Source organism: Gallus gallus, chromosome 5 (assembly GCF_016699485.2).
Source record: "Gallus gallus isolate bGalGal1 chromosome 5, bGalGal1.mat.broiler.GRCg7b, whole genome shotgun sequence".
Classification (NCBI taxonomy): Eukaryota; Metazoa; Chordata; class Aves; order Galliformes; family Phasianidae; genus Gallus; species Gallus gallus.
This window is the reverse complement of record NC_052536.1, coordinates 28,327,322-28,352,553: the sequence shown is the minus strand read 5'-3', so window position 1 is coordinate 28,352,553 and position 25,232 is coordinate 28,327,322. Positions and strand designations below refer to the sequence as shown.

General features: G+C 40.4%; 1 protein-coding gene and 1 long non-coding RNA gene across 9 annotated transcripts in view; one reads left to right on the top strand and one right to left on the bottom strand.

Moving 5' to 3' along the window:
* PLEKHH1 (pleckstrin homology, MyTH4 and FERM domain containing H1) overlaps positions 1-25,232 on the bottom strand; it is a 54,728-nt gene that overhangs the window by 18,643 nt on the left and 10,853 nt on the right. For 6 of the 8 annotated variants that reach the window (XM_025151140.3, XM_040701535.2, XM_040701536.2 and 3 more), the window contains 11 exons: positions 20,052-20,114; positions 17,161-17,310; positions 14,009-14,092; positions 11,990-12,071; positions 7,950-8,956; positions 5,529-5,607; positions 4,792-4,880; positions 4,259-4,409; positions 2,942-3,081; positions 1,900-2,010; positions 191-277 (listed from right to left, as the gene is read on the bottom strand). In XM_025151140.3, the coding sequence (XP_025006908.2) occupies positions 191-277; positions 1,900-2,010; positions 2,942-3,081; positions 4,259-4,409; positions 4,792-4,880; positions 5,529-5,607; positions 7,950-8,956; positions 11,990-12,071; positions 14,009-14,092; positions 17,161-17,310; positions 20,052-20,114 (2,043 nt within the window). Of the gene's footprint in view, positions 1-190; positions 278-1,899; positions 2,011-2,941; positions 3,082-4,258; positions 4,410-4,791; positions 4,881-5,528; positions 5,608-7,949; positions 8,957-11,989; positions 12,072-14,008; positions 14,093-17,160; positions 17,311-20,051; positions 20,115-25,232 lie in introns of those variants that run through there. The other 2 variants (XM_040701538.2, XM_040701540.1) reach the window with 2 other exon arrangements.
* LOC124418038 lies at positions 11,769-24,123 on the top strand. The gene is made up of 3 exons (XR_006939311.1): positions 11,769-12,769; positions 16,332-18,236; positions 22,771-24,123. It is a non-coding gene; the product is annotated as an uncharacterized LOC124418038 (long non-coding RNA).

Sequence of the window (25,232 nt, the reverse complement as noted above, 5' to 3'; positions counted from 1 at the left end):
ACATCAAAAAGCTGTATTTGGGTTACGATTTCCCCATTATTTATGAAACTGCCTGCCTTGTGCCAGGAAACAGGAGCCAAAGTTAGCTCTTATCAGTTGAGCCATAGAGTACCATTCTGCCTGAAATAAGTGCTCACTCACCCAGACATCAAGTGTATGGTTACCTGCAGGATGAAAAAGCAATGCTTACCTGGAATGTTTGGGACCCTTCACCTCTGACAATTTGGCATGAGGAATTTAGCTCCATCTGCCCTTGTGGTTTGCGGATAACATCACTCTGGGGAAAGAAAAGCAAACAACTTTTTCAGTAGGAAGAAATTATATGGGTCTCGAAGTAGTTAAATACGGCACTAAATAAATTCATGTGCCGGCTGAAATCTGAAAAGGACAGAGGTTGAAGATTGCCAGGTAAAATAAGACAACAGTGTGATCCCTTTACAGTAGTGAAGTAGGTCTCCTTAGCAATGACAGGTAATACAGCAAGGGTAAAAGCAACAAGTAGTGTCTTAGGAAGCTCATATTGGACATTAGGGGAAAAACCAAACCAAACCAAACCAAAACAGCAACAAAACTTTCTCACTAGGAAAGCAAGATGGCTCAAAATAAGTGCCCAGATTTAATGACTTTCCACCTTGGGAACTTTTTAAGACTCAGCTAAAGAAAGCCATGGCTGATTTGGTCTATAGCTAGTGATAGTCCACCTTCAGCGCCCATCTTTCAGAAGTCCCTTGCAAACAAGTCTGTATTCTTTGCGTGTAGTAAATTATGTACGTATGTTATATACGTGCAATTTACTTGTAAATCATGACAGATAAACACAGTAGCAGAAATAAAGATGCATTGTGTACTAAAGTGTATTTTCATCTCGTCAGAATATGATGGAGAAAAAAGGTTGGAAATATATTTTATCAATGTTTCTGACTGTATGGGAACTGTTTGATCACAGCCTGAACCAGTGATTGAGCATCTGGTGAAGAGGGTGGCTAGCCCTAGGAGCACAGCTGAAAGCAATTCACCTCTGTGACCACAAGAGGTGAAACCAGGGTCCACCCCTCCATAATCTCATTTAAGGGCTGGTAGTCAAGGGGAAAATATCTCTATTTGGAGATAATTTCTTTCTGGGAGCTTTTCACTGTGTTCTTACCTTTGGGACAGGGTAAGCTACTCCCTTCTTTTTATTATTATTTCTTATATCTTATTATCTTATTCCTATCTTATGCATATATATAGGAAATTGCTTTGTTCAAAAGGAGAAAAAAAAGAGGGAAGGTGAATATTCCTAAATTAATTTTCTAGAATTACAATAAAGTAACTTTACTTAGAGTACTTCCAAGTTATAAAAATATTTGGAAGGTTTTGAATGCATATGCTCTCTTGATATTGTTTCACCGATCATTTTAAGGGAAAACATTCCATATGAAAACTTATTTTAAATTGTATCCCACTTTCCTAACACTTCCTCATCAGTTTGGAAGGCTATGAAATTAAACAACTCAGATTTCCCTCCAGTGAAAGTTTTTTTTTTTTTTTCCTCAGAGCCCCATGTATTGACTTGATAAATACTGTGGTCTCCTGGTATTTTCCTTTATTTTAATCTTAAACTTACCAAACAGTATGCCTTCTTTTAGTCACCTATATAGAGTCAACCAGGGGCATCAAACACCTGCATTTGTGAACAGCCCTTCATCTCCTAGAGGCTATGTCTCCAAGAAGATTCCCTGCCTGAGCAAACAATCCATAGTTGAACATGTGGGTGAAACACAAAACTCTCTGACGGGATGCCTGGTGGTAAGCTTGGCCACAGCTGCATATTCTGCCAGTGCTGTCTGTCTGGAACCAGTTCAGCAGCCAGCCTTCCTTCTATGCTTCCCCACACAGGTAAGTATCTCTGTGACTCACCGGAGATTTGTAGTACATGATTTGTCTGTTTCTCAGTACAAACCATCGTCTCTTCCACATCTTCACCTGGCTGCCCATTTTCAGCAAGTAACCTGATTTCTCCATGGGTTCCTGGAGGTAAAAGAGCAAAGTAGGATTACCCTGAAGCTCTCAAAATAAAAAGGAAAGCATGAAATTAAGCTCAGACATTTGCTATCTTCTTCACATTGCTCTTTACTCTGCCAGATGAAATTAGCAGCCATCCAAGGCCAGTGTTCTTCACTTAGCTTGAAAAAAACCCTAGACCACAAGTGTCCAACTGTTTGGCTTGCCTGAGTCACATATAAAATATATAATATAATCAATATATATAAGTAATAATTAAAAAATTAGAAGCAGTTTTAAAACATTAAAAAGAAGGCAACAAAAACATAAAACTAGTGGGGTATTTGGTCGAGTTTTGTGAAACTAATGCACAGATAAGTTGTTTTTTTTATACTGAAGATACTTGTTTAACTCATTTAAATGGCCAGTCAAGTCCATCAAAACTGCTAAAGCTGTGAGCCATTTTTAATCACGGAACAGCAGAGTCTGGGAGGGTCTTCAAGACATTGAGTCCAACCGCCTGCAAAAGCAGGTCCCCTGCAGTAGGTTGCATAGGTAGGCATCAAGATGGATCTTGAATATCTCCATAGAAGGAGGCTCCACAACTTCTCTGGGCAACCTGTTCCAGTGCTCCATCATCCATACCATTAAGAAGTTCTACATGCTTGCATGGAACTTCCTGTATTGTAGGCCATTGCTACTTTTCTTATCACTACACACTACTGAGAAGAGCCTGGCCACATCTATCTGTCTCCCAACTCCCTTTAGATATTTATATATATTAATCACCACAGCATGATGTTTAAGTGAAGAAGTCATTATCATTTCTTCTTTGAATTTCCAAACTTGCTTAGGCATAAAAGTATAAGGCTGTTGTTAAAGGAAAACATGACTTCAAAAATACAGTACATGTCATCAGGAGGGAATACAGTCCTCAGTGCTTATACTTTTCTCTTACAGTGCAAATTCCACCATCAGTGGAATAGGATGATGTCCGTTGTAGCTTATGTTCTGGCTCTGAATAGTCACCATCCAAGGAATAGGCATCAGGAGGAACAGCATAGTCGCTTTCAGAGCTCACTGAGGACATAGAAACACCTGTTTAAAAAAAAAAAAAAAAGGAAGAGTTAGAGTTATAGCTAGGTAGAAGCAGGCACAGGTGTAACATGTATTTGATACCGCACACTCTTAGATTCTTGAGTTCACCATTAAAGTTTCTTTACTCAATAATGCACTATATCAGAAGTTGGAAATTCAAAGCACGCTAACCAAACTTCTGAGGCTATTCTTTTTGTAGGAAGATAAGCTTCCTGTGAATGTTTCACCATTGGTGGGCATTGCTTACTCATCACAACAAATGTTAAGACTATATGTAATGAGATTATACATTACTGACTGTAAATTGTAATGAATTTTCTACTCCAGGATCCAGTTTAGCCTTTCCAGAAAAGGAAAACTGACCTAGTCAGGACACAAATTACTTGATGCCTCTCAAAGGTAAGAAAACCTTGTTTACTTGTCAGTAAATTATTAGTAAGTGACAGAGACTTAAAAAAAATATCTTTAATGTGTCAATATTAATTTGCTTACAAGAAGCCATAAAAGGGAGGGGTCTGGAGCACAAGTCTTATGAGGAGCAGCTGAGGGAACTGGGAGTGTTTAGTGTGGAGAGGGCTCAGGGGAGACCTTATCACACTCTACAACTACTTAAAGGGAGGTTTTAGTGAGATGGGAGTCAGCCTTTTCCAGCAGGTAACAGTGACAAGAAGAGAGGGAATGGCCTCAGGTTGCACCAGGGGACGTTCAGGTTGGGTATTAGGAAAAATTTCTCAGTAAGAGTGGATAGGCACTGGAATGGGCTGCCCAGGGGAATGGTTGAGTCCACCATTCCTGAAGGTGTTCAATAAGCATTAAGGTGTTGTACTAAGGGACATGGTTTAGTGGGGAAATGCTGATGGTAGGTGGATGGTTGACTAGATGATCTTGGAGGTCTCTTCCAACTTTGGTGATTCTGTGATTCTATGGAAAGCTATCAATGCTCCACCATATGATCAATTTGAGGAATAATCCATCCTATCATTTTAGCTTAGCAATTGTTTGGATAGAAAGCTACTAGCAGCAAAATCCATCTAAGAGGACAGGTTTCTGTTGAGTAGCTGTTGATGTCTTCATGCATGCTGTGAGAACTTGCATTTGCCTGTCTGCCACTGATGACGTTCAGGACAATTTGTGGGGACAACACATGTGCTGCTCAGTAGCAAAACTCCCACATTACCTCTTTTTGCTGCACGGGGGCTGCCTGGCATGCTAGTTTTCCTGTTTTCGGATCCAGCAGCAGAATTCCTGAAGCTGGCATGGGAGCCACAATCATCATCAGAGCCTGAAGACTCATCTAAGAAAGGCACGTTGCTGATCTGTGTGGCCTTCTGGAAAACAGACCTACGTGGTTAGCATGTAAAGGAGGAGTTTCTCCAAGACAATCCCTGTTCACACTGCTTTGACCAATACTGTTCCAGGGCTCCTCATTTTCACCCTTTCACTCTCCAGGCTACAACCACTATCACCACTAGGTTTCTACAGCCTCATGGTGCAAGCTGCAACTTCCTGTACCAAAACTTGCTGCAGCATTCTGTATTTCTTTATAAATTCACCATCTCCTGTTCCTTCTACATTCTTTTGATCTCCAGTCCTTCTTAGCATTCTTTAATTTTCTTTTCTCTCTGCACAGCTTCAATCCATTCTCCCTCAAGCTAGTGGTAGCCCTGGACCATGCTTTTCATAAGAGGGAAAACTGAAATAACTCCTTACCCCCTTCAATGTAGTGTAGACTGGAACTGTGGTATTTCTGTAGATGAGACAGGTAAATGGCCCAGAAGCTGAATATGAGAAATTTGGAACTGAGAAAATTCAGAGAGAGAACAAGAGAGCAAAAAATTCAATCTGGTGAAATGAAACAGGTTTTAATGAAGAGGTATGTGTATGTGTGTACCTTGTGTAGCCACTTAGAACACAATGGAGGACTGCCATCCTGGACTCAGAAAGCCTAGAGGATGTGTTATTTATTACATACTACTATCAGAGACAGCTGCAGTGTTCCTTTTATTTAGCCCGTAACACATCTTCCCCCCTCATGCTCCCCATGGTATGATGGCAGTCAAGCAAACCATTTCTGAACAGGTTAAAGCTGAAATAGGCAATTTGTTCCCTGCTTCACTGGGAACTTTTTCATGGCTACCTTCCCTGGCTCATAAACAGGGAAAAGTAACGGTGAAATCACAGGGTCAAAAGCAGGTCACAGACACACACGGGCAGAACAGTTTCAGTAAAAGAGAAATAACAGAATCCCCTGAAGATGTTACTGAATATAGAGGCTCAAATAGCTCAGCAGCAGTCGTTGCCCTTCCTTTCTTTGTTATGATTATCTGTTAAATCAAATTTACTTTGAAAACAGGCAAGTAAATGAAGAAATATAAATAGCCAGTTGTTCAGGTCCCCACGCTGTCACCATAATCCCCCTCTAAGGATGGTTCTTGTCTAGAACTTACAGCAGCTGGAAGCGTCATTCACAGTGGCCACTTCAGACAACCTCATGCCAGACTTGGCCACAGCATAGATTCGGCTCTCCTGGAACAATACAATACCATGAACAGCAATGGTCAGTCAAAAACACCATTCCTGCAAAAAAGAAGTGCTCGTGTCACAGGATCACATATCCCTTTTGGGCAGGAAGGAATGGCCCTCCAAGAAGAATTGTTCCATTCCAGCAGATGTTGGGTAAATGACTGTTAGTGAAAATGTACATACATGTAATTCCCTGAATCACAACAGACTTGGTGGACAAGAGTGTTAGAGGTGACAATTGCAAAATGGAACACATAAAATTGTAAATAAGTAACTACATCACAGCTTAGAATAGATTTTTTTTCCCTCCTCTTTCACGAACAATGCATTAAAATGAATCAAGGACAGCTCTAAAACAGAAAAATTTATTGAGCCACCACCTGCAAAGGATTTCCCTTCTCTGATAAGGGGATGAAGGAAACACCTAGAATGATCTTGATGAACTTGTGACTTAGCTACAGCAACATATGGAGCTTTCAGTTCAAAAGATCTCCAAGCGCTTCACATTATTTTTCATGGAGGAAACTTAAACCTGTGACTAAAAGCAGTGTTCCAACTAAGACATTAACCAGTGTAAAATTGACAGAATCAAAGCTAGAAATCTGGATCCTCCTGCTGCTCCTTATAATGTACAATCACTGTCAAGCATCAGGCAACACATGCATATACATTAAAGTACCTGACGACTGCAAAGTCAAGCATGCAAAAAAACAGAAGTAACAGGCTCAGTATTTTCTCTACATTTATGCAGTGTGATTCAGTCCCTAATGAAATATGTGCATTTTTTTTCCCCAGATACTTCCTATTCAAGTTACAAAATCACAGAGTGGCTGAGGCTGGCAAGAACCTCTGTGTCCATCGGGCTCAACTCCTGTTCCAGCAGGGACATCCAGAAGGCAGTTCTCAGGCCCACGTCTAGGCAGCTTCTGAATGTCTCCAAGGAGGAGACCCCATAGCCTCTAGGCAGCCTGTGCCAGTGCTCCGTCACTTGCATAGAAAAGAGCTACTTCCCAGTGTTCAGACAGGGTCTTTGAATCTTCCATGTTCCAGTTTGTGCCCACTGCCTCATGTCCTATCACAGGCCACCAAAGAGCTTGGATCCATCTTCTTTGCGCCCTGCCTTCAGGTATTTACAGACATTGGCAGGATCCCCCGAGCCTTCTCTAGGTTGAACCTACCTTCCTCAGCCTTTCCTCACAGGAGGGATGTTCCAGTCCCTTAACTATTTTATTAGTCCTTCACTGGACTTGCTTCAACAGCACAGCACTCCAGGTAAGGATCATCTGCCACAGCCTGCTGTCAATGCTATTCCTAATACATCCTAGGATACCACTGACCTTCTTGGCCACAAGGGCACGCTGCTGGCTCATGGCAGCCTGGTGTCCAGGTCCATATCTGCAGAGCTGCTTTCCAGCAGGTCAGCTCCCAGCCTGTTTATTCCTTCCCAGGAGCAGGATTCTGCACTTGCCTTTGTAGAATTTCAAGAGGTTCCTCTCAGCCCAGCTCTTCAGTCTGTCAAGATCCTTCTCAATGGCAGCAAAGCACCCTGTGGTATCAGCCACTCTGCTCAGTTTCATATTAGCAGCAAACTAGCTGAGGAGGAATTTTATCACTTTATCCAAGTCACTTAGTGTTTAATCTGCTATTTAATGTTTGTACTAAGATACACTCCCCTGACTCTGTTCTGAAGAGAAAATAATGGATTTTCTCATAAACTTTTCTTTCACTATGCTGTCAAGCTTTGTTCCAAACACAGTTCCATACTATGGACTGAATACAGAGAGATTCTTTCAGGAAGAACAGCTGCCATTATACTGGGATTCAAACTGACGTCACAAAGGACGCATCCAAAGATCAAAAATTAAGATTTCATAGAAAAAATGTTATAAAACATGAGAAACCACACTGAGTGTTTTACTGTGCACCTTCAATAAGCCACTTGTTTGTCTACACCTTTAAAAAAGCAAATTGAAAAGAACAGGTTAGCATAAGGACAGCATCTGAACTAAATATTAAAAACATGACAACAGAACTAAGGATTAAGTTTTGATGACTCATAAAGGATGAAACACAATGCAATGCTTCTTGACTTTCATTTTTTTTCCTGTCTGTATTTTGAGAACTGTTTTTCTTTGACTGATTTTTTTCTTATAAAGGAAAAAGAATAAGAAAACTGTCAATGGAAGTAGCATGCCCCATGATTGAAACTGTCAGAAGTGGTTCAGAAATGAAATCTATGTCACCAGGAAACAAATGTCTGAGATCAAAAGCTGCTCTAGTTTAGCTACTGGGCACCTCTCAAAGATGAACAGCACCTCTTGGACTGTTGTCCCTGCATTTCTTACCCAGGAAGGAAATCTGTGCAGAGGTGGTGTGGGAGGTTTACCTCCTGGTTCAAGGATGCCAGTCTTAGAACTCGAAAATTCTCTCTGCTCTGTAGGTAAGTGGTTAATCTCACACATTCCAGCTTCTTCCCTCACCACTCCACCTTCTGTCTCCATCTTCTCCAGCACTGCGTCATCATCAATATCTGTCTCCTCCACTGGCCTGTGACAGACTGGGGAATCTTTTATGGGCTGGAAGTTGCTAGCCTCGAAGCTCATTACATGACAGGAAGAACTAGTACCTGACTGTGGTTGGCTGTAATGTCTTTTAGCTAGTTGGATACTGTCTCTTGGTGTACTGGGAGTTCGTATTTTTGGAAAGGCCATACTTGTGCCAAGCCCATATTCTCTCTCTGGACAGATGGAACATGCTGTAACGGCAGATGCTGACACAACTCGGGGTGGCTCAGCAGTTTGGAGACGGCCCTCAAAGATGCTCATTATTTCTCCTGAGAAAGAAGAATCCAAACAGTGGGAGTGGAACGTGGCAGCCAGATCATCAGGGAAGCTGGCTCTGTCCAAAGTCACTCGTTCTAAGGTGCTCACAGTGCTATGGTTACCCTCTAAAGATGACTGGAAAGTCAAAGCCCCATGGAGTTTTGTGGGCTCAGCTGGAGTGTCCAGTGACATGGGATCAGAGCACCGTAGCCTGTGTTCTGAGCTTATATCCGGGAACATGTCTTTCTCTGTGGAGAGATTCCAGTTTGGTGAGTCAGTCAAGATCTTCAGTGTGTTCTGGGAAAGCAGAGATCTATCCTCTCCATCCTCAGTAAAGTTGCCATTGGCCAGAACTATGTTTGTTGTAGAGAGGAGACGTTTGGTCGATCCTGTCTGACACACCTGTCTGAAAGCAGGTGCAAGGAGCCTAGATTTCTGGTCTGTCTTCTCATGGTAAGAGGTCTGTGGTACTCTGGGCTTCATAGAATTACAGCTCCAAAGAGACTCCAAGGGAGGAATGCTGGTCATATCTATGATGAAGGAGAATACGTGGTTAGGGCATTCAAATTCTTTACTATCAAAAATGTTTCTTGCTAGCGTAATTTGTTTCAGTTGTAGCAGTAGCACCCATATCAGGACAGGCTAGAGGAGGGACTCTGACCTAATTAGAACTACAGCCATCTCTTTCGTTCCACAGGAACAGTTATAACAGGAGTATTAAATGTTTAGAATGGTACAGAAAAGATGACTAGGAAATGATTAATCACAGTTTCTTACAGAAATGGAATTAAGAGATACCTAATGAAATTAGAAGGCAGTGTATTTGAAATTCACAGAAAGAGGGTTGCAGGTTTTATTGTCTGTTTGCTTGCTTTTTATTGTTGTTTACTTTTTCTCCCCAGTCAATCAGAAGACAAGATACTGACTTAGACAAGCTTTCAGTTTAACCCAATAGAGTCGTTGTGTATTTCTTTCTCTTATCCATATTCATGTCTCCTCTCTTGAAACAGACATAAGAAGGAATTGCACCTGTCAGCATAATGTTCTGTGAAAAACCATCTAGGTGGCCCAGAATACTGGTTAACACGGATCTTTTGTCTTCAATCCTTCCATTCATTTCTACTGAATGAGAACTTCAGAGGATGATAAAGCGTGGACACAACTTTGAGTAGCAGAGGATATTATTTATCAGAGAAAACTATGCTAAAGCCCTGCACATTGTTCCTCTTGCTTACCATAGCAAGTTCCTGTGGTATCCCACAGGATACTACAAACTCAGACTTTTATTTTCTAGCACTAAGCTTAAGAAAGAAGGCCACAAGCAACCATGTCGTAGGTTCAGTCTTGCTTCTGTACCATTAGAACAGGGACAACAAACCTCAGGGAGCAGTCATGCCTGAAGAGGAGACTGAGGGGAGGCCTCATGGTGGCCTACGTCTTATTCATGATGGGAGTGGAAGGGCAGGTGCTGATCTCTTCTCTCTGGTGACAGCAACAGAACCCAAGGGAACAACATGGAGCTGTGATAGGGGAGGCTCAGGTGAGTGTTAGTACAAGGTTCTTCACCAAAGCCTGGTCAGGAACTGGAACAGGCTCCCCAAGGCAATGGCCGTGATCTAAAGGCTGCCAGAGTTCCAGCAGCATTTGGACAGCACTCTCAGACATTGGGTTTGGGTGGTTGTATGTGGAACCATGAGTGGGACTCAGTGATCCTTGCGGGTCTCTTCAAATCGGGACGTATTCCAATTCAATCACAGTGAACCTGTGCCAACGTTCCTGCGAGGCTGAAAGAAGATCAGGAAGAAAAACTCCCTGAATCTCCCTGGGCCAGGCACATCCATGTTTTGGTGGCTTTTTTTTTCTGTTAATCTGAAACTAAGAAGAAGTCTAGAGCTTTGCCATTTTGATCTTTGGCTGTGATAAAACCTCATTTTTTCATGTCTAATCTTCTCAACTACTCTTTTCTAGACCACTAGAAATTTCTGGAAGTCTAGTTAAATTATATACACAATCTCCTGCAAGATGAGATGTGGTCACTTAATCACTTAGTGATTTTCACTGACCTTAGCATTTATATATTGTCTTATTGAAAAGCAGCAAGCCATAACATGCTGTAGAATTTGTGTAAAGCTGTGCAGTCACATTCACCACATAACACTGAAAATGCTGCCTGAACAAACTCCACAGGCATTGTTCAAACTCCAGAGAGATTTAAGTGGAAGTAGTAGAAATACACAGAAGACACGAAGTAACAAAGGGAAGCGCAAACAGCAGAATAAATCACTGTTGATTGCAGAAAGGCTGAAGCCCACTTTTGGAAATACGGCCAAGAAAAAGACAGCCATCAGAGCTGTTTTGACCTCGGCAACTGAGTCACGAGAAACTGGATTTTAACAAAGCTATTCCTAACATGCAGGCCTGACATGAGTTTTTGTTGGACTGAAAAAAGGCCATTCGTTTTAATTAATATTGATACTTTTGCAGCTTGCTAGATGTGACAGTAGATGAAGCAGAAAAATCTCCTACTATTAACATGGCAAGCAAAAAGATTTGTCCCTCTGCAGGGGCCTCTGAATTTAGCCTGGTACAGTGAGACCAGTGGGGGACAGGGTAGAACTATTTACTGCCCAGAGCACTGGGCTACAGGGAACACTTAATACCAGATTATTAACGCAGCTTACCAGCCATTCACTTTTTGTAAACAGCTAGAGCCAGAGGGGATGAGAAAAACCTAGCCAATAAAACATTTAGCTAGAAACATGGTGGGATTTAGAAGGAATCTTGCCCTATTATTTGTGGAGTAATGGGAATGCCAGAAAGAGACCTTTGCTGGAAAGAAGTACCCCCTGACTGCATGCCCCATGAAGGTCTGAAAATTAGCTCATCTTAGGTGATCAAACCAAGCACGTTGAAAAAGAAAGAAAAAAGAAAAGTAAGAAGATGGTAAAGAATTTCCTCCTTAAAATGCATTGCAAGAAAATGTGCTGATTTCAAATAGCGGAGACCAACAATCTCTATCTATCCTCCCTTCAAGAACCACAAAAGTACAAGCAATGTAAACTGCTTTTTTCACCCCAACCCAATAGCACATAAGAACTTAGCTTGGAAAGGCAGATAAGACAGCTGCTGCCTTGGCCCATTCAGTTACTCAACTCATGTGTCAGCAGAGGCAGCAGGCCTTTGAAGATGAGGATGCTTCACATGAGAAATTGAAGTGAAACACCTTAGAGGTTTCTATCCTGCACCACCAATGTTTTCTTATAGAGTGCTTTTAACTTGGGATCTCTTTGACTTACTTAACTGGCAAAAAAAAAAAAAAAAAAAAAAAAAAAAAAAGGAGTCTACATTCAATACTTTGTGGAAAACCAATTAAGAGTACTTTAAGGCAGCTAAACAATGTTATTCCCATTTTAAAAATAGACCCTTTGAGAAACAGAACTATTATATTTCTTGCTCAATGATGTACGTGTTCATTTCTGACAAAGTTAAGAATATAACCCAGGAAGGCTGACTTCTATTCTCGAGGTGGTTAGGAGGCTACAACACCAGGTGAATGCAATTACCTTGCAGTGTGTCCTGAAGGGCTTCAATTTGCTCAGTCAGCCTCTGATTACAGTTTTTCAGGTGGTAATTTTCTAGCTCAAGCTATGGAACAACAATAACAAAAACTGAAAATTAATGCATAATGTGTATGTGCTTGTGTTCCTCTACACAGAACAGGTCTTCAATTTTACTTGCATTCAAGTATCTGAACAGCAAAGTGGAAAAAATTAGGCAAATTCTACCAGTCACCTTGAAATCCTCCTCCTCTGCAGCTCTACTCACACTTTGCTGCACTGTCTCAAATAGACTCTGTCTATTCTATTTGTACTTCTCAGATAGATCTTTTAGTTTTGTTTTCTGCTGTTGTTTATCACTTATTCCCATCTCAGAAATAACTGTTATGAAAGAGACAATCAAGTAATTATAACCCAGGAACAGCATTTTTCCTCTCACCCTGTATGTGTAAAACAAGATCCCCATCTGCTCCAGAAGACCAAAGAAAAAAATGTTATACATTTGCAATTTTGCCTTATGTCTGTAAAGGAATTATTAGATCATGGCCTCAACTGGTGATTGAGCACCTGGTGAAGGAGTATGGCTGGCCCAGGAAGCACAGGTGCAAACAATTTACGTGTACTTTCCACATGACCAGAAGAGGTGTACCCAGGGTCCACTCCCATCCTCCCCGCCCCCCCCAACGCTCATTTAAGGGCTAGCCTGTAAAGGGAGAATATTTTCTAGATGAAGACTTTTTTCTTAGAAAGAATGTTTCATGGCTAGAGAACCTTATCACTTGTTGGGTGAGTTATCTTTTTTTTTTTTTCCCTATGTATGACTATTGATATTTCCAATGCTACTTTGCCTTGTATTTTAAAGGCATTTGTCAGAAGTAGTTTTACTGCTTCATAGGACAAACAATGTCTTTGCTTGAAGCATATCAGCATACAATCTTACGCACAGCAGTATTGCATCCAAAGAGGCTTTATTTTTGGTGGAATCAAGGTTGAAACTGCACTTGTGGTGCTTTCTACAGAACTTCATTTGCAGTGTAGATACTAAGCTCTTCAGACACCTATCATTCACATGCCTATGGTGTGCACCTAGGATCACCACAAAGCATGATCTTATTGCCAACAAAGACACAGTGTGAATATGTAGTCTTGGATTCACAGCAGGTTTCTCTAAATCAACCCTTGTGTTTCCCTTAGGAAACACAGTAATATAGTCAGTAATGTAGGTGCATCTTAAGTTACCTCTTATAGGTGAATTAAAGAAGTAGCAAAGCTTTCAAGCACACAACTTCAGAGATAATCTAATGATTTTACAAAGTCACATCTCAGCATGATTAGTGCTCATGAAGGCTACTACTTTCAGCTCTGACAAGTTTTTTTTTTTATATTTCTTTCTGGTATAAATTCTGAAACATATGGCTTTCCCTTAGAATGAAAAGGAAAGACTGGATAGATTCAGCTATGACATCCTTAAACCTGAGTGATGAGCACTGCTACCTTTTCACTACTCTAGAGAGTATTGAATTGAATTGGGCCAAAATACAGGTCTATGTCCACAGGGTGGTTAAACATGAGAGGGTAGGTATGGAATAATGTTAGGTAGTAGAACAACAGTGATGTAGTTGTGTCATGGATGGCAAACTATGGAAGAAGAAAGGATAACTTTTGCATTACAGCCATTTTGTCAGGAGGAAATACAGAAACTGCAACCTCAGAATAGAGGAGAGGTAGAGGGAAAACTGTGGAAAAGCCGTTTGCGTTTAGTCAATAAAATAATATCCTTCAGAGCCTGTGTTTAGGCACTAGTGACTTAGCAGTCATTCATAGTTTGTCCAAATCAGTAAAATAGCCCTGAGCAGTGACTCTAGTCCTGCAGTTGAATGTGTGCATTGGGAGGCGAGAAAAAGCTGAAAGACTCTGGCAGACTGACTGTCTTCATACTATTGTTCCTATATAAAAGCATACAGGCAGTGCAGCCACTGCATCTACCCATAAACCTTGAAACTTGGCAGCAGGCTGTAGACTCACCTCTTTCAGCTTAAATGTTACCCACTCTTTAATCTTGGCAGCTTTCTCTTGAATGATTTTGGCTTCCTCAGTCCTCAGCTGTTTCTGTGCCAAAAAACGATTACATGCATTAGGATGGTACAGCTAACAGTATTTTCAGTGGGTTACTGCATGAGTTGTTCACAGACAGTTCTATTATAGATGTAAAACTTAAAACCTCTATTTGGACATTACTATGCAGCTGACCTCAGAAAAATCAAGTTCTTTAAGTTACGTTACGTCGTTCCTAGAGGCAAATTCAGAGGATTATTTCAAGATCCTGTTGTGGAATAGCAAGCCTAACTTAGGTAATGATTGCCCACCTCCCACAGTTCTGAGTAGTATCCAAGTTTTCCTGTTTTAGGTGGTTTTGCAGTGTTGCTGTTGAGCATCTGTAGTGTCCTTTCTCATACCACCCCACCCTCCAAAACACACCCTGCTGGCTGAGGTTAATAAAGAATTAAGCAGTGCCAGTAAGTGGTTCGTAAAACAGTGTAGTTCTTGCAAGCAAAAGCAATTTGTTTGCTGCAAGTACTTGTGTAGAGTATAGATAATACAGACACATGAGATGGGAACTAACACCAACAAAGTATTAGTAACGTGCAATGTTCTCCTTGAGAAAGTAGATTAAATGAGTAGACACAGATTTAAAAAGTTCAAGAATCTGATCTTGAAACACTAAGGCCTGCCAGGATGTATTTTATTGATAGAAGTGGTTGTATGTTTGTGTATTGATGAAAGTAGTTTCTATTCTACAGAGTGTTATGGGAATACTGTTGACTTGTACAATGAACATTTTTCTCTCAAGTAGCTGATTGAGCAACATTGCTACAACATCAATTTTGCAGCTGTGTTTTCTCAGCTGCATTTTTTTCTCCTTTTCAGGGAATTTCCTCTGCAAGGCAATAGGTAGTTACTATTGTCACCTGAAGCCTTCTGTTTATCTCTTCTGTGGGTTCATCAGGAGTGCTGTCACAGAAAGGTCTCCTACCTACACTGTGATTGAAATGACTACAGGGAGAAATTAGTTCTAGAGGCATGACAGGGAGGGGGAATATAATCCGTATGATATATTCAGCCTTTAATTTCTTGCCTTAAGTGGATAAAAAGTGATAGCTGTTGGTAGCGGCTGATGTTGTCTGTTTTACTTGCTGATGTGTACAAGTATCAATATTGTGAAAACAGAAGTTAATGTCTTTTTTCTTGTTTGTTATTGTTTAAAAAATAAAAAAACAACCTGAAGAACATAAGTTCACTTACTGGAACTCCTGTATTTATATGGAGTTCATTAAGTTTCCAACATCTTAGCATCACTCTTAATTACTACATGTTTTTAGTCACCATAGGTGCACATTTAAAGGCTTTTATTCAAATGTGCTTCCTGACCTTAAAACAGACCTTGGCAACACTATGGGCAGCAGTAAAATTTGTAGCTGAGCACAATGAAATAAAAGTAATCTAATCTCATGCTTCAAAAGGAGGATTTATTTAGTTTTTTTCCTCTCTGAACATAGCTGTGTGTGTTCCTAATTATTAGGTGCCAGTCTTTGCTGGAGTCATAATATTATACGTGACTGTTGATCTGAAATGATCAGACAAATGTGGTGGATTTACTGTAGTCTTCTGAATAATCATCATATAGTTATGCTTTTGAATCCCTAATAATTCAGGGAGCAAGTGACAAGTGATTCAGAATACTGCTATACTACACAGTGAAGTACAAAACCAGTATTTCATTTAGGGTCCCAAACCAGACTGTCAACATTATGACAGCACTGTCACAGGGCTTAGTAAGCCCTGCCTCCAAGCAGAACCAATTTGCTCAGGCACAGCACCCGCAGTTGCAGTTATTGTGCCTAAATATCCAGGAGCAGTTAGGGATTATGTCCCATGCTATTGTGTGGTGCAGACATGACCTCAGTGTCCTTTTATTAATACTCTGAACTCTACAGCTTTCCCCAACCTGGTGAAAGCAAATAGAATGGCAACATTGCAGCACTCAATTAACTTCCAGAACTCCCACTATCTCATTCCATTTTGAAATTAAACCAGTGACCCTGGGAGAGTGTTACTTGTCTGAAACTGTCCTTTTTTTTTTTTTTTTTTTTTTTTTGCTGGAATAAAAAGATTTCTACTAACCCTTCTGGAGAAACCCTTCTCCAACTAGTGTTTATTGACTTTAATCAAATCACACCTTGTATTTATGGGTAAATCAAAATTTCTTTCATCTTTAATTGCAACAACTTCTTCTAGACCTTGATCACTATTGTAGCTCCTTCTGAATGCTTTCTTTTTCTTCTGGAAGAGAAACTTCATCTATGTTGTGTCTGAGTAAGCTGGACCAGGGAAGTGACCTGAAACCAGAGACCTGATGCCTGACCTCCACACACTATACTTGATCTCAGTAAGTACTAACAGTTTACCAATCTACTTTGATTTTGAATTATTTATCAATTAGTTAAACTGCAACTCAAACACCGAAATATTTTCATGTAAAATTATGGTAAGGTGTTTCATTAAAAAGAAAGTAATTTACTTAGTAATGAAAGATTATCTTATTCCTCATATTATAAAGCAGACTACAGGGCCAAGGCCTTTACAAGAGCTGAAATTTCTGCTGTAGATATAGCTCCTGTCATCCACCAAATGAGAATGGAAAAGGCTAAGAGCTGGTCTTTTATATTGAAGACATCTGGTAAGATAAGAACTATGCCAAGGAATCCCTGAAGACTAGGAAAAGCCCCTTCCCAAGGTGCAGCCCATGCTGAGTCAGAGATAGGCCCTACAGTGAATTTGTGGAGCATTCAATATGCGAGGAGGTCAGACAAATACCATGACTAGATATGAGCATTACAATTTAGGGTCTCACCACTGATTCAACAGTAGTGTAAGTCCTTGAATGATATCAATCAATCTTTTGTAATGAAGAGACAAATGCTACTGTGGCTGAATGAAGGTTTTTGCTTGAAAAGAGGAAGAAAAAATCTCATTGAGGACATCATTTGAGTTGCCTTCAGATCCTCTGTATTGAGGGTAATGTGTAATAGAGATACAAGCTGTACCTTTGAACCATATATTACAAAGTCCCTCCAGATCATGAAGCTTACAAATCTGCATGCAGAAGATGCCCTTACCTGTTTTGCTAACTGTGTCTCCAGTCTGCTAATCATATCTTCCTTTCTTTGCACTGTACCCATCAGCTCTTGATATTTCCTGTACAGAGTGCTGTTTGATTCACTAGTCTTCATGTTGGCTAGTTTTATTTCCTCTCCCATGACTCTGACCTGTAAGAACAATCAGAGGGAGAACAAATAAGGAAAAAGAAAAAAAAAAAAAAGCAAATGAAGGAGCTGCTTGGTTAGTGATAAGACCCTAACTCTCGGAATATCTATTATTTCATATTTTTGTAGTCAGAATAGGAAGAAAAAAACTTAAATACTGTTTATGATAAGAATATTTTCCATTTGTTTGTGTTGCTAAAGGTGTAAAAGATGCAAACTGAAAAATGAACACAAGTATACTGTGGATTGTGACAAACTTGCATATTACTGGTCAGAGAGACTGTGCGAGCACTACAGTCTGTACAGATATCTAAGCAAGGTATACCACATTTTTCCTCCTTTTCAATACCATGGCCAGCTTTTTAACCCCATTCAGCACCAAAGTATACACCAGAACAACCTGAGAAGACCTCTCTCTATGATCTCCAGCTTAAGATACTGTTTTAGCAACTTCTGGCAATCTGGTAAGTGTGTTTTTATAGATTTGCCTATTCTTGAGCTCCCGTGAGTGCCAACACTTGGTGATTCTCCTGCTGAGATAAACAATGTAGTGTTCCCTCACTACTGACAGGTTTCAATGCTTTACAATTTAGCTGCTGCTGGAGCCTTCTAAATTTTTAATTGATTTTTGAAAACTTCATTTTCTTCAAAATCAATATTTCTCAATATGCCAGTCTTTTTTTAATCACTACTTCATCCTAATGTAATGGATTATAGGTCTTCCATTCTAAAAGTGAATGGATTTCTGCCAGCTTAACTCAAACGTTAAATGTGGTATTTAACAGCAGGACGATATCTGGCTCCAGTACATCCCAGACAGACTGAATCTGCAAAATAATCCGTTCCAAGTACTGTTAATTTGCCCTGAGTTTGGAACCAGGAAGGCAGAAGATGGGCAATGATCTGGGCACCTCAGAAAGCCTGTGCAAGTGAGTTACTTGTGCTCTGTTGAACAGACTGCACCTCATACTTGCAGCTGTGTTTTGTTCTGCTGTCTCTCTATGTTAAGCAGAGAAGCACAATGCCTCTTCCTAATTCTGAGTAAGAAAGGTGGGCACTCAGTATCTGAGCCAGAAAACTAAGCCTGCAGAGTCAGATGTGTTTTCATTATAGTTTAGGGTGATTATAGTAAAAAGAGATGGGCCCCTTCTTTCTGTCTGTTGCCCAAATGTTGACTCTGTGCTAGAGGCTCAGAATGGTGACTGCAAGTATGTGATTTCTTTAATTGAGGTTGGCACCTTCAAGGAGCCCATTGAATTAATGAATCCAATCCCTCAGAATCCTAGAGTGAAAGAAAACAAGGGATTTTACACTTGATGCAGAGCCCTCTCATTTGTAAGCTGCTTCTCATTCATTAGAAATACATTTGTTAGCTGAAGGGAATGACCTTACTCCTTATTCTGTCATATCTTCTGACTGCTAGGCAGTAGCAAAGCATGTCTCTAGCAACATTTCTCTCCTACATCTGCTTCTTGGTGTCACTGCATCTTCCTGTATCATGGACACTATTCCTGTCACTGAGCTGCCACCTAGTATAAAACCTCCTTTCCTGGCCTGCAGTGTTAGCTACATTTCCTGTTGGTGCAGTAAGAGAGTCAACGTCACCTTTGTTCATCTATGTTTTTATGCACAGACATATTGATACTACTCTCATGAACAATTCTTGTTCTTGGTTGACAACTGCTGATCTAGCATAGAGGCCAACAGCATGCAATCAATATCTTTCAGAAATTTAAGTTGGTCGTAATAAAGAAATCTCACCATCAGTACAAAACTGATGGAGGTTTGCAGTACTATGTTTTACAGATAGAAGTTCCTAATTCTGAGGCAGTGTTTCCCAGCACTTATAGCAGTCTATTCAGTCTTTCACTACCAAAATGCTTTTTGACAGCCATTCCCAACCTTCTTGGATGGTTCTTAGTTCTATGCTTTAATCTCTGACTCTATGCTTAGTCCTGCAATTTTTGACCAGCTGGAGGGAGCTGGTTCACTTCAAAGCCTCACTTCGGCTGTTGCATGTGGCAATGCAGGAGCCCAAGCCATCTGGCCCTTCCTGGCCTGTGTTACAATACTCCTTACAGTGCAGACTGTATAACAGTATGTTTCCTAAAGTTATATTATTCTTTGTCCACAAGTTGAAGCCTTTCTGTCTCCTTAGCCATTATTTAAGGAACATAGAAGTACTAGCTTAGAAAACACACCTAATTTTCCAATGGCTTTAGTACAGTGCATCATATCCTGCTCTTACTGCTTGTCTCTGTCTCATTCAGAGCAATTACTGATGAGAAGAAAGACTCAAACAACTGATTGGTTTTGCAGACACGCTATAGTTCTCCTGCAGAACTTTTCTACTTCTAGGTATTTCTCTACCAGTACTGTTGATTATATTTGTTTTCTAAGGACCTGCCAGGCAACTTTATCTCTGCAGTTTAATCCTGAGGTATTACATTCCCTAGCTTTTCCTAAACTAAGTGTGCCTGTTGTAAGTGAGGAGGTAAAGGCTGTAAAGTAGAGTGGCATATACAAAGTCCTAGTTTTCACTTGATGCAGACATGTTTAGGAAGCTGTTCATAGTTCAGACTCAAAGACCAGGAAACATTACCTGAATATCCATTCACCATGGTAAATCAGTGTTCCCTGGTACAGCACAGTGCTATGAGGTGTAGTCTGTATGCTAAACTGGAGGGAGTTGAGAGCAAGTTCTTACTGAGCTTGCACCAGAGCAATGTAAGAGAATATCTTACCTGTTTCTCTGCATCCTCAGCTCTTTGCTCTGCTTCTATCACTCTCTGTTCCAATTCCTGCATCTTCAGAGACAGAAAAGAAGTAAGGAAGAGGGGAAAGAAGAAATAATCATCAGCTGGAGATCCATTTGTTAGACTTTAAACCTTCCATTCCTCGGGTAGATAACAGATCTTTGGCATCTCTTGGGTTAACTGGTCAGCTCTGACCAGGGGAAAAAAGCCTTTGACCTTTTCCAGTCATCTGCCCCAGTCTGAATTTACCGGAACATTTTCCTCATTAGTGAGCTTCATCATTCATTACATGGGTCAAGAAAATAGTCCCAAATTCTTGACCTCATCTCTACAATTTACATGCCATAGGCTGTTCCTGCAAGAAGCCTGCCTACAATTCACTGTTTTTTTCCTGTTTTCATTTCATCTCAAAATTATGATGGTGAAGAAAATAATCACATCTTGGAAGTCTCACAGCAGGTTCTCTATGATGTCCCTTTATAACCAATGAATATTTTGGTTTGGCTTCACAAGCATAAAAGCATCCTAGACATATCTGATAAGATTATGAATGTTCTTAGTTTTCCTATGCTTCTCTTCATTTTAAAGAACTTCGCAAACTAATACTACTTAATCTGAGCATTGCTTCTACTGAAACATGATCCTACAAGTAAATGAACATTGAGTAATAATGAAGCTATTTACCTATAGAGTTAACAATAGAGATTTCTCCCCTACACCTCTATGTTTTCATGTGTTTATTTTTAAATAGCAATAGGATTTCATTTGATGTTTGCAAGGACATCTTCCATCCTCTCCCCTGTTTGATGGGCCTCAGATTTTAGTCCAGCAGTATCAACTCAGTGTCACAAAGTTTCAGCCATTGAGCTAAACTGAATTTTAAGCATTTACTACTGTTTTAGTCATGAAAGAATGAGAAAGAAATAGCTTCAGAAAAGTAAAAGGATCATGCCTTAAGCAGGAAACAGACTACAAGCGAAACTGAGCTTCTCTTCAATACATTTTATGACTCTGGATGAAGCACTGGAGCCAGGAAGTCAAGTTGGACACTATTAGAACAAAATCAACACTTTTGGAAGGGAAACTTCATTTGTCTTGAGTTGATCACCCTGAAGGCAGATGTCAGTATTCCTGTGTTTTCATTTTTGATCTCTTAAATGGCAACAAGACTCCTCTTCATACGCTGATCATGACAGCAAACTGACATCTACTGAAAAACTTATCAGAATTATGCACACATAGACACATCAATGATCAAGTAAATAAAAGAGCCATGACAAATCAAATGGACAGCATGGATGTTAGAAAGTGCCACATGTAGCATGATACCTATCTTTTTTTTTTTTTCCTTCAGTATAGCAGTCAGGGACAGCACAGTTCATGGAGCTTTATCTCCAAATCATTGAGGACACTTCCTTGGCAGAGGAGAAGAGAGATGCTACAAAAAATTGCTCAGACAGCCAAAGTCATAGCAAAGACAGAGTATTTGAGAGACTTGTAGAGACTGAGATCTAGGCAATTAATATTACAGTAGTTGTCTTAGCACAAGCCTCTGTCCATTAGGAGCAGTGGTCTCCCAAGACATTTTTCTATCAGTCTTGGAATAGCAATCACCATAGACAGGTAGTAGCAAAATGTGCTGGCAAAAGATGTATGCAGGCTGGAAACATAATACACTTCAGAAAGTGAAGACTGTTTCTAACAGTAGTTTCTAAGTCAGTTTCTACTAGTTTTCTGATGAACTTTGGGGGCTAAATTCTCAGCACAGTTGAGATTAATCTCTAGGCTTTTTCCCAAAGGCTTTTATCTTATATGAAGAACTGGATTCTTCACAATGGGAGATCTCTGTGAAAGACTGAAGTTATTTTAAAAAGGTAGCGTTGTTCTGGCTGAAAGAAAAATACCTTATTGTCCCAGTCTCAAGTTTGTTTTTTATTAGTAGTTGTCCTGGTTCTTGATCAGGATAAAAAGAATTAAGTATGTTGGGACCATTCCTGGTCACTAAAGACTTATGAAACTTCTTGTGCAATCAGGATGATCTGGCTAAGTTCCAGGCAAATCAATTACATCCTGTCACCCTAATCCCCTCTGTAACCTTAAATGAACTTGCACTTTTCTTAACTTCCTCTACCACGTTGTTGGGTTGTCCTACTATGAACTGTTAAATAACCACTGCATTTCTTGTAGACACAAAATGATTACTTCACCCATCCCTGGTGTCAACTATCTCACTGGAGAGCTTTAAATTTTAATACGTCCATGCTTGTAAGGCTCTTTCAAATCCCTCAATGAACTAATAATAATACTTGGTATTTACATGAGTCCTTTCATTCAAAATGCTTTCTAATTTGACAAATGCTACTAAGTAACTTGACCCAGTTCACATACAAAAAAAAAATTAGTGGCAAAGCAAACCCAAGTAACTCTTCTCCCAAACATTAGCCTGTATGAAGGAAGAAACAGGCCCAGTTGTACAGCCCTCATTGCATGAGAAAAAAGAGGCTTTTTTAAGTGTTCATTTTTATTGAATTAGTACAGAAACTGGTTAAAGCTAGCCAGATGGCCCCTCTAAAAGCTGCAAAGGATCCTTCTATTTGCTATTCAGATAGGCTTTCTCTCTCCTGATTGCTCAGAACATGCAAAACAAAACTAAGTAGAAAAAAGTTCATGCATGTCTCAGCCTCAATTTCCTCTTGTTCTCTTCAAGAGCTCACTTGTAACCAGGTCACTGTGCTGCCAAGACAACAGCCTGCAGTGTCGCTCACCAGCAGAGGAGCCAGAGTGGAAATAACTGGCTGATTCCAGAGACACCGGACCCCTGCTGATGGCTGCACCGAGTCGGCATCCAGGGGTACTGCATGCTAGGGGAGTGCAGGAGGGCAACGGAGTGCTGCCTGGGGCACTGTGCTGAGGCACCTTGGCATGCTGACCTGCAGCCAGGAGTGAGCCAACCCAAGCAGTGCTGCTGGGAAGCCGAGCCCAGGTTACTGACGTGGCAGCTCGCGCCATGTGAACTGCAGTGCTGGCAGTTAAACTGCTGGGTTTTAAATTCTTCTTGTTCTGAACAGTGATCTAGATTATTTTGTCTAAGCGGATTTTAAGAATCTGAAGGATTTAAAATGTTAGCATGCATTGTACTACATGAGTGATTTTTTTATTCAGTTTTTTTGAGTTAAAATGGTAAAATCTGCCTCGAAGTCCAAAAATTAGTTAAAGAATGATTTAAAGATGGGAATCAGGTTTCCAAGCTTTCAATCAGTAGCTTTCCCTGACAAATCCATGTTTGACTTCAAGTAAAAAAAAGTATGCCATTGCTACAAACTGTATCAGGGATTCTCAGGGGCACCACGGGTTGGCCACACAGTTCCAAATGGTGTCCATTTCTAGAGATGCTCTACCTTCCCTCAAAACTCTATACAAAATGCAGTACAATTTCAAAAATGTCTATCTCTCCATTCTTACAGATGGACCCGATTATAAACAGAATCACAGTTGCTATAGAATATGATAAAAATCCCTGGAATTGGCATCATAAGGCGTAATACATGCATCGTTTCTGGTTCTGCATCGCTGCCTATCTGAGTAGAAGGATGCAGTGTGGACAGGAACCTTGGCATAATCTGGGGCCTGTAGGGAAGAGAAAGAAGTCTCTGAGGAAGTAATTGCAGAGCAGTTGGGAACCTGAGAATGGCCAACAACTGTGTTTAGTGGGAACATCACATGCTTGAGCACCTGCTCTAGGGACTCAAGTCCACCCGTGTCAGGAGAGGACATGGGCTGACCCACATTCCCTGGTGCTCTCCCCTTCCCATATGACATTCAGAGTAGGGAATTGCAAGCCTGCTAGCTCTTTGACCCTCCAAGTGAGCCTGCCAGGGTGCTGTACAGGTAGTTACAGAGTAACCTGATCGCTGAACCAAGCAGATCCTTAATTTTAACAGAGAGAACGTTGCTTTGACCAAATGGCTGGATTAATTGTCATAGAGCCCCTTCCTTGAGCAGGCCTGTACAGCTGATTACAATTTTGTTCTCTGCTGTGGCTCAAAGACATCCCTAAACAGACAGTCCAAGAGGTGCCTGGCAAATCTGCTCTCCAAAATATTGACTGATGGATTTCTCCGTGTTCTGCAGGGTAGTCAAGACAAAGTGCACAGCTACCGCTCCTTCATTATGGAGTCTGTAGAGTGCTGCACGTCACACTTGTCTTTACCAGACCTGCACCACGTCCATACACGATTCTTACACTCTTTTGTCTAAATCAACTTTATGACTACTTCTAATGTTCTCAAAGGTAAACCATATCTAAGGTCCACCTCCAAATCTACCTTCTAACGATGAACAGGGTGCTAGAATTGCATCATTTCTTAAAACAACACAAGAGTTGGAATCAGTGTCTCACATGAAGTATAAAGCATTAGTAGAAATGTAATCAGACTGAGAGCAACAATAAAAATCACTTCCCTCTGAAGTTATTGTCATTTAAAAACATAAAACAAAACAAACAAACAAAAAAACCCCGCACAGATAGGCATGAACACACAGAAGTTAAGTAACCCAAAATGGAACAAAAGTGAGTTAGAATACATCTATCAACCGGTATAACTTAAAAGCATTCAGAGTAAACTGCATTCAGTCACAAAGATTTCAACTTTATTAGCAAAGCGCAACTGAAAGAAATTGTGCTCACTTTAACAACAGTGATTGAATGGCTGAATAATCTTTAACTGGACTGAAATACTGTAAGCCACATTTTGAAACAAGGAACTCCACAGTGAATTACAAACTTGGATAACATGCAAATTAGAGCTTAATGAAAAAGCTTGAATTCAAATTGAAACGTAAACTATTTTGAGATAAAGAAAGTGGACACCATGGTGGAAACAAACAAACAATAAAAACAAAACAAATAAACAAAACAAAGAACAGACCCACCAAAAATACCTATCCCCAAATCTCTAATCTTCGCTTGTCCTCTCCTCTAAGATTGCAGGCAAGTTCATATAAAGCACTTCAAAGGGTTTGGTAGGAGTTGCCTCAAGACGAGATACTTTGCAAGTTTCTAAGACCCTGATCTTGAAAAGCATCTCGGTTCTGATCTTCAGCATCTCCAGAATATTTTGACTGGTTATGCAACATTATTCTAACATTATGGCAATACATGTACCACTG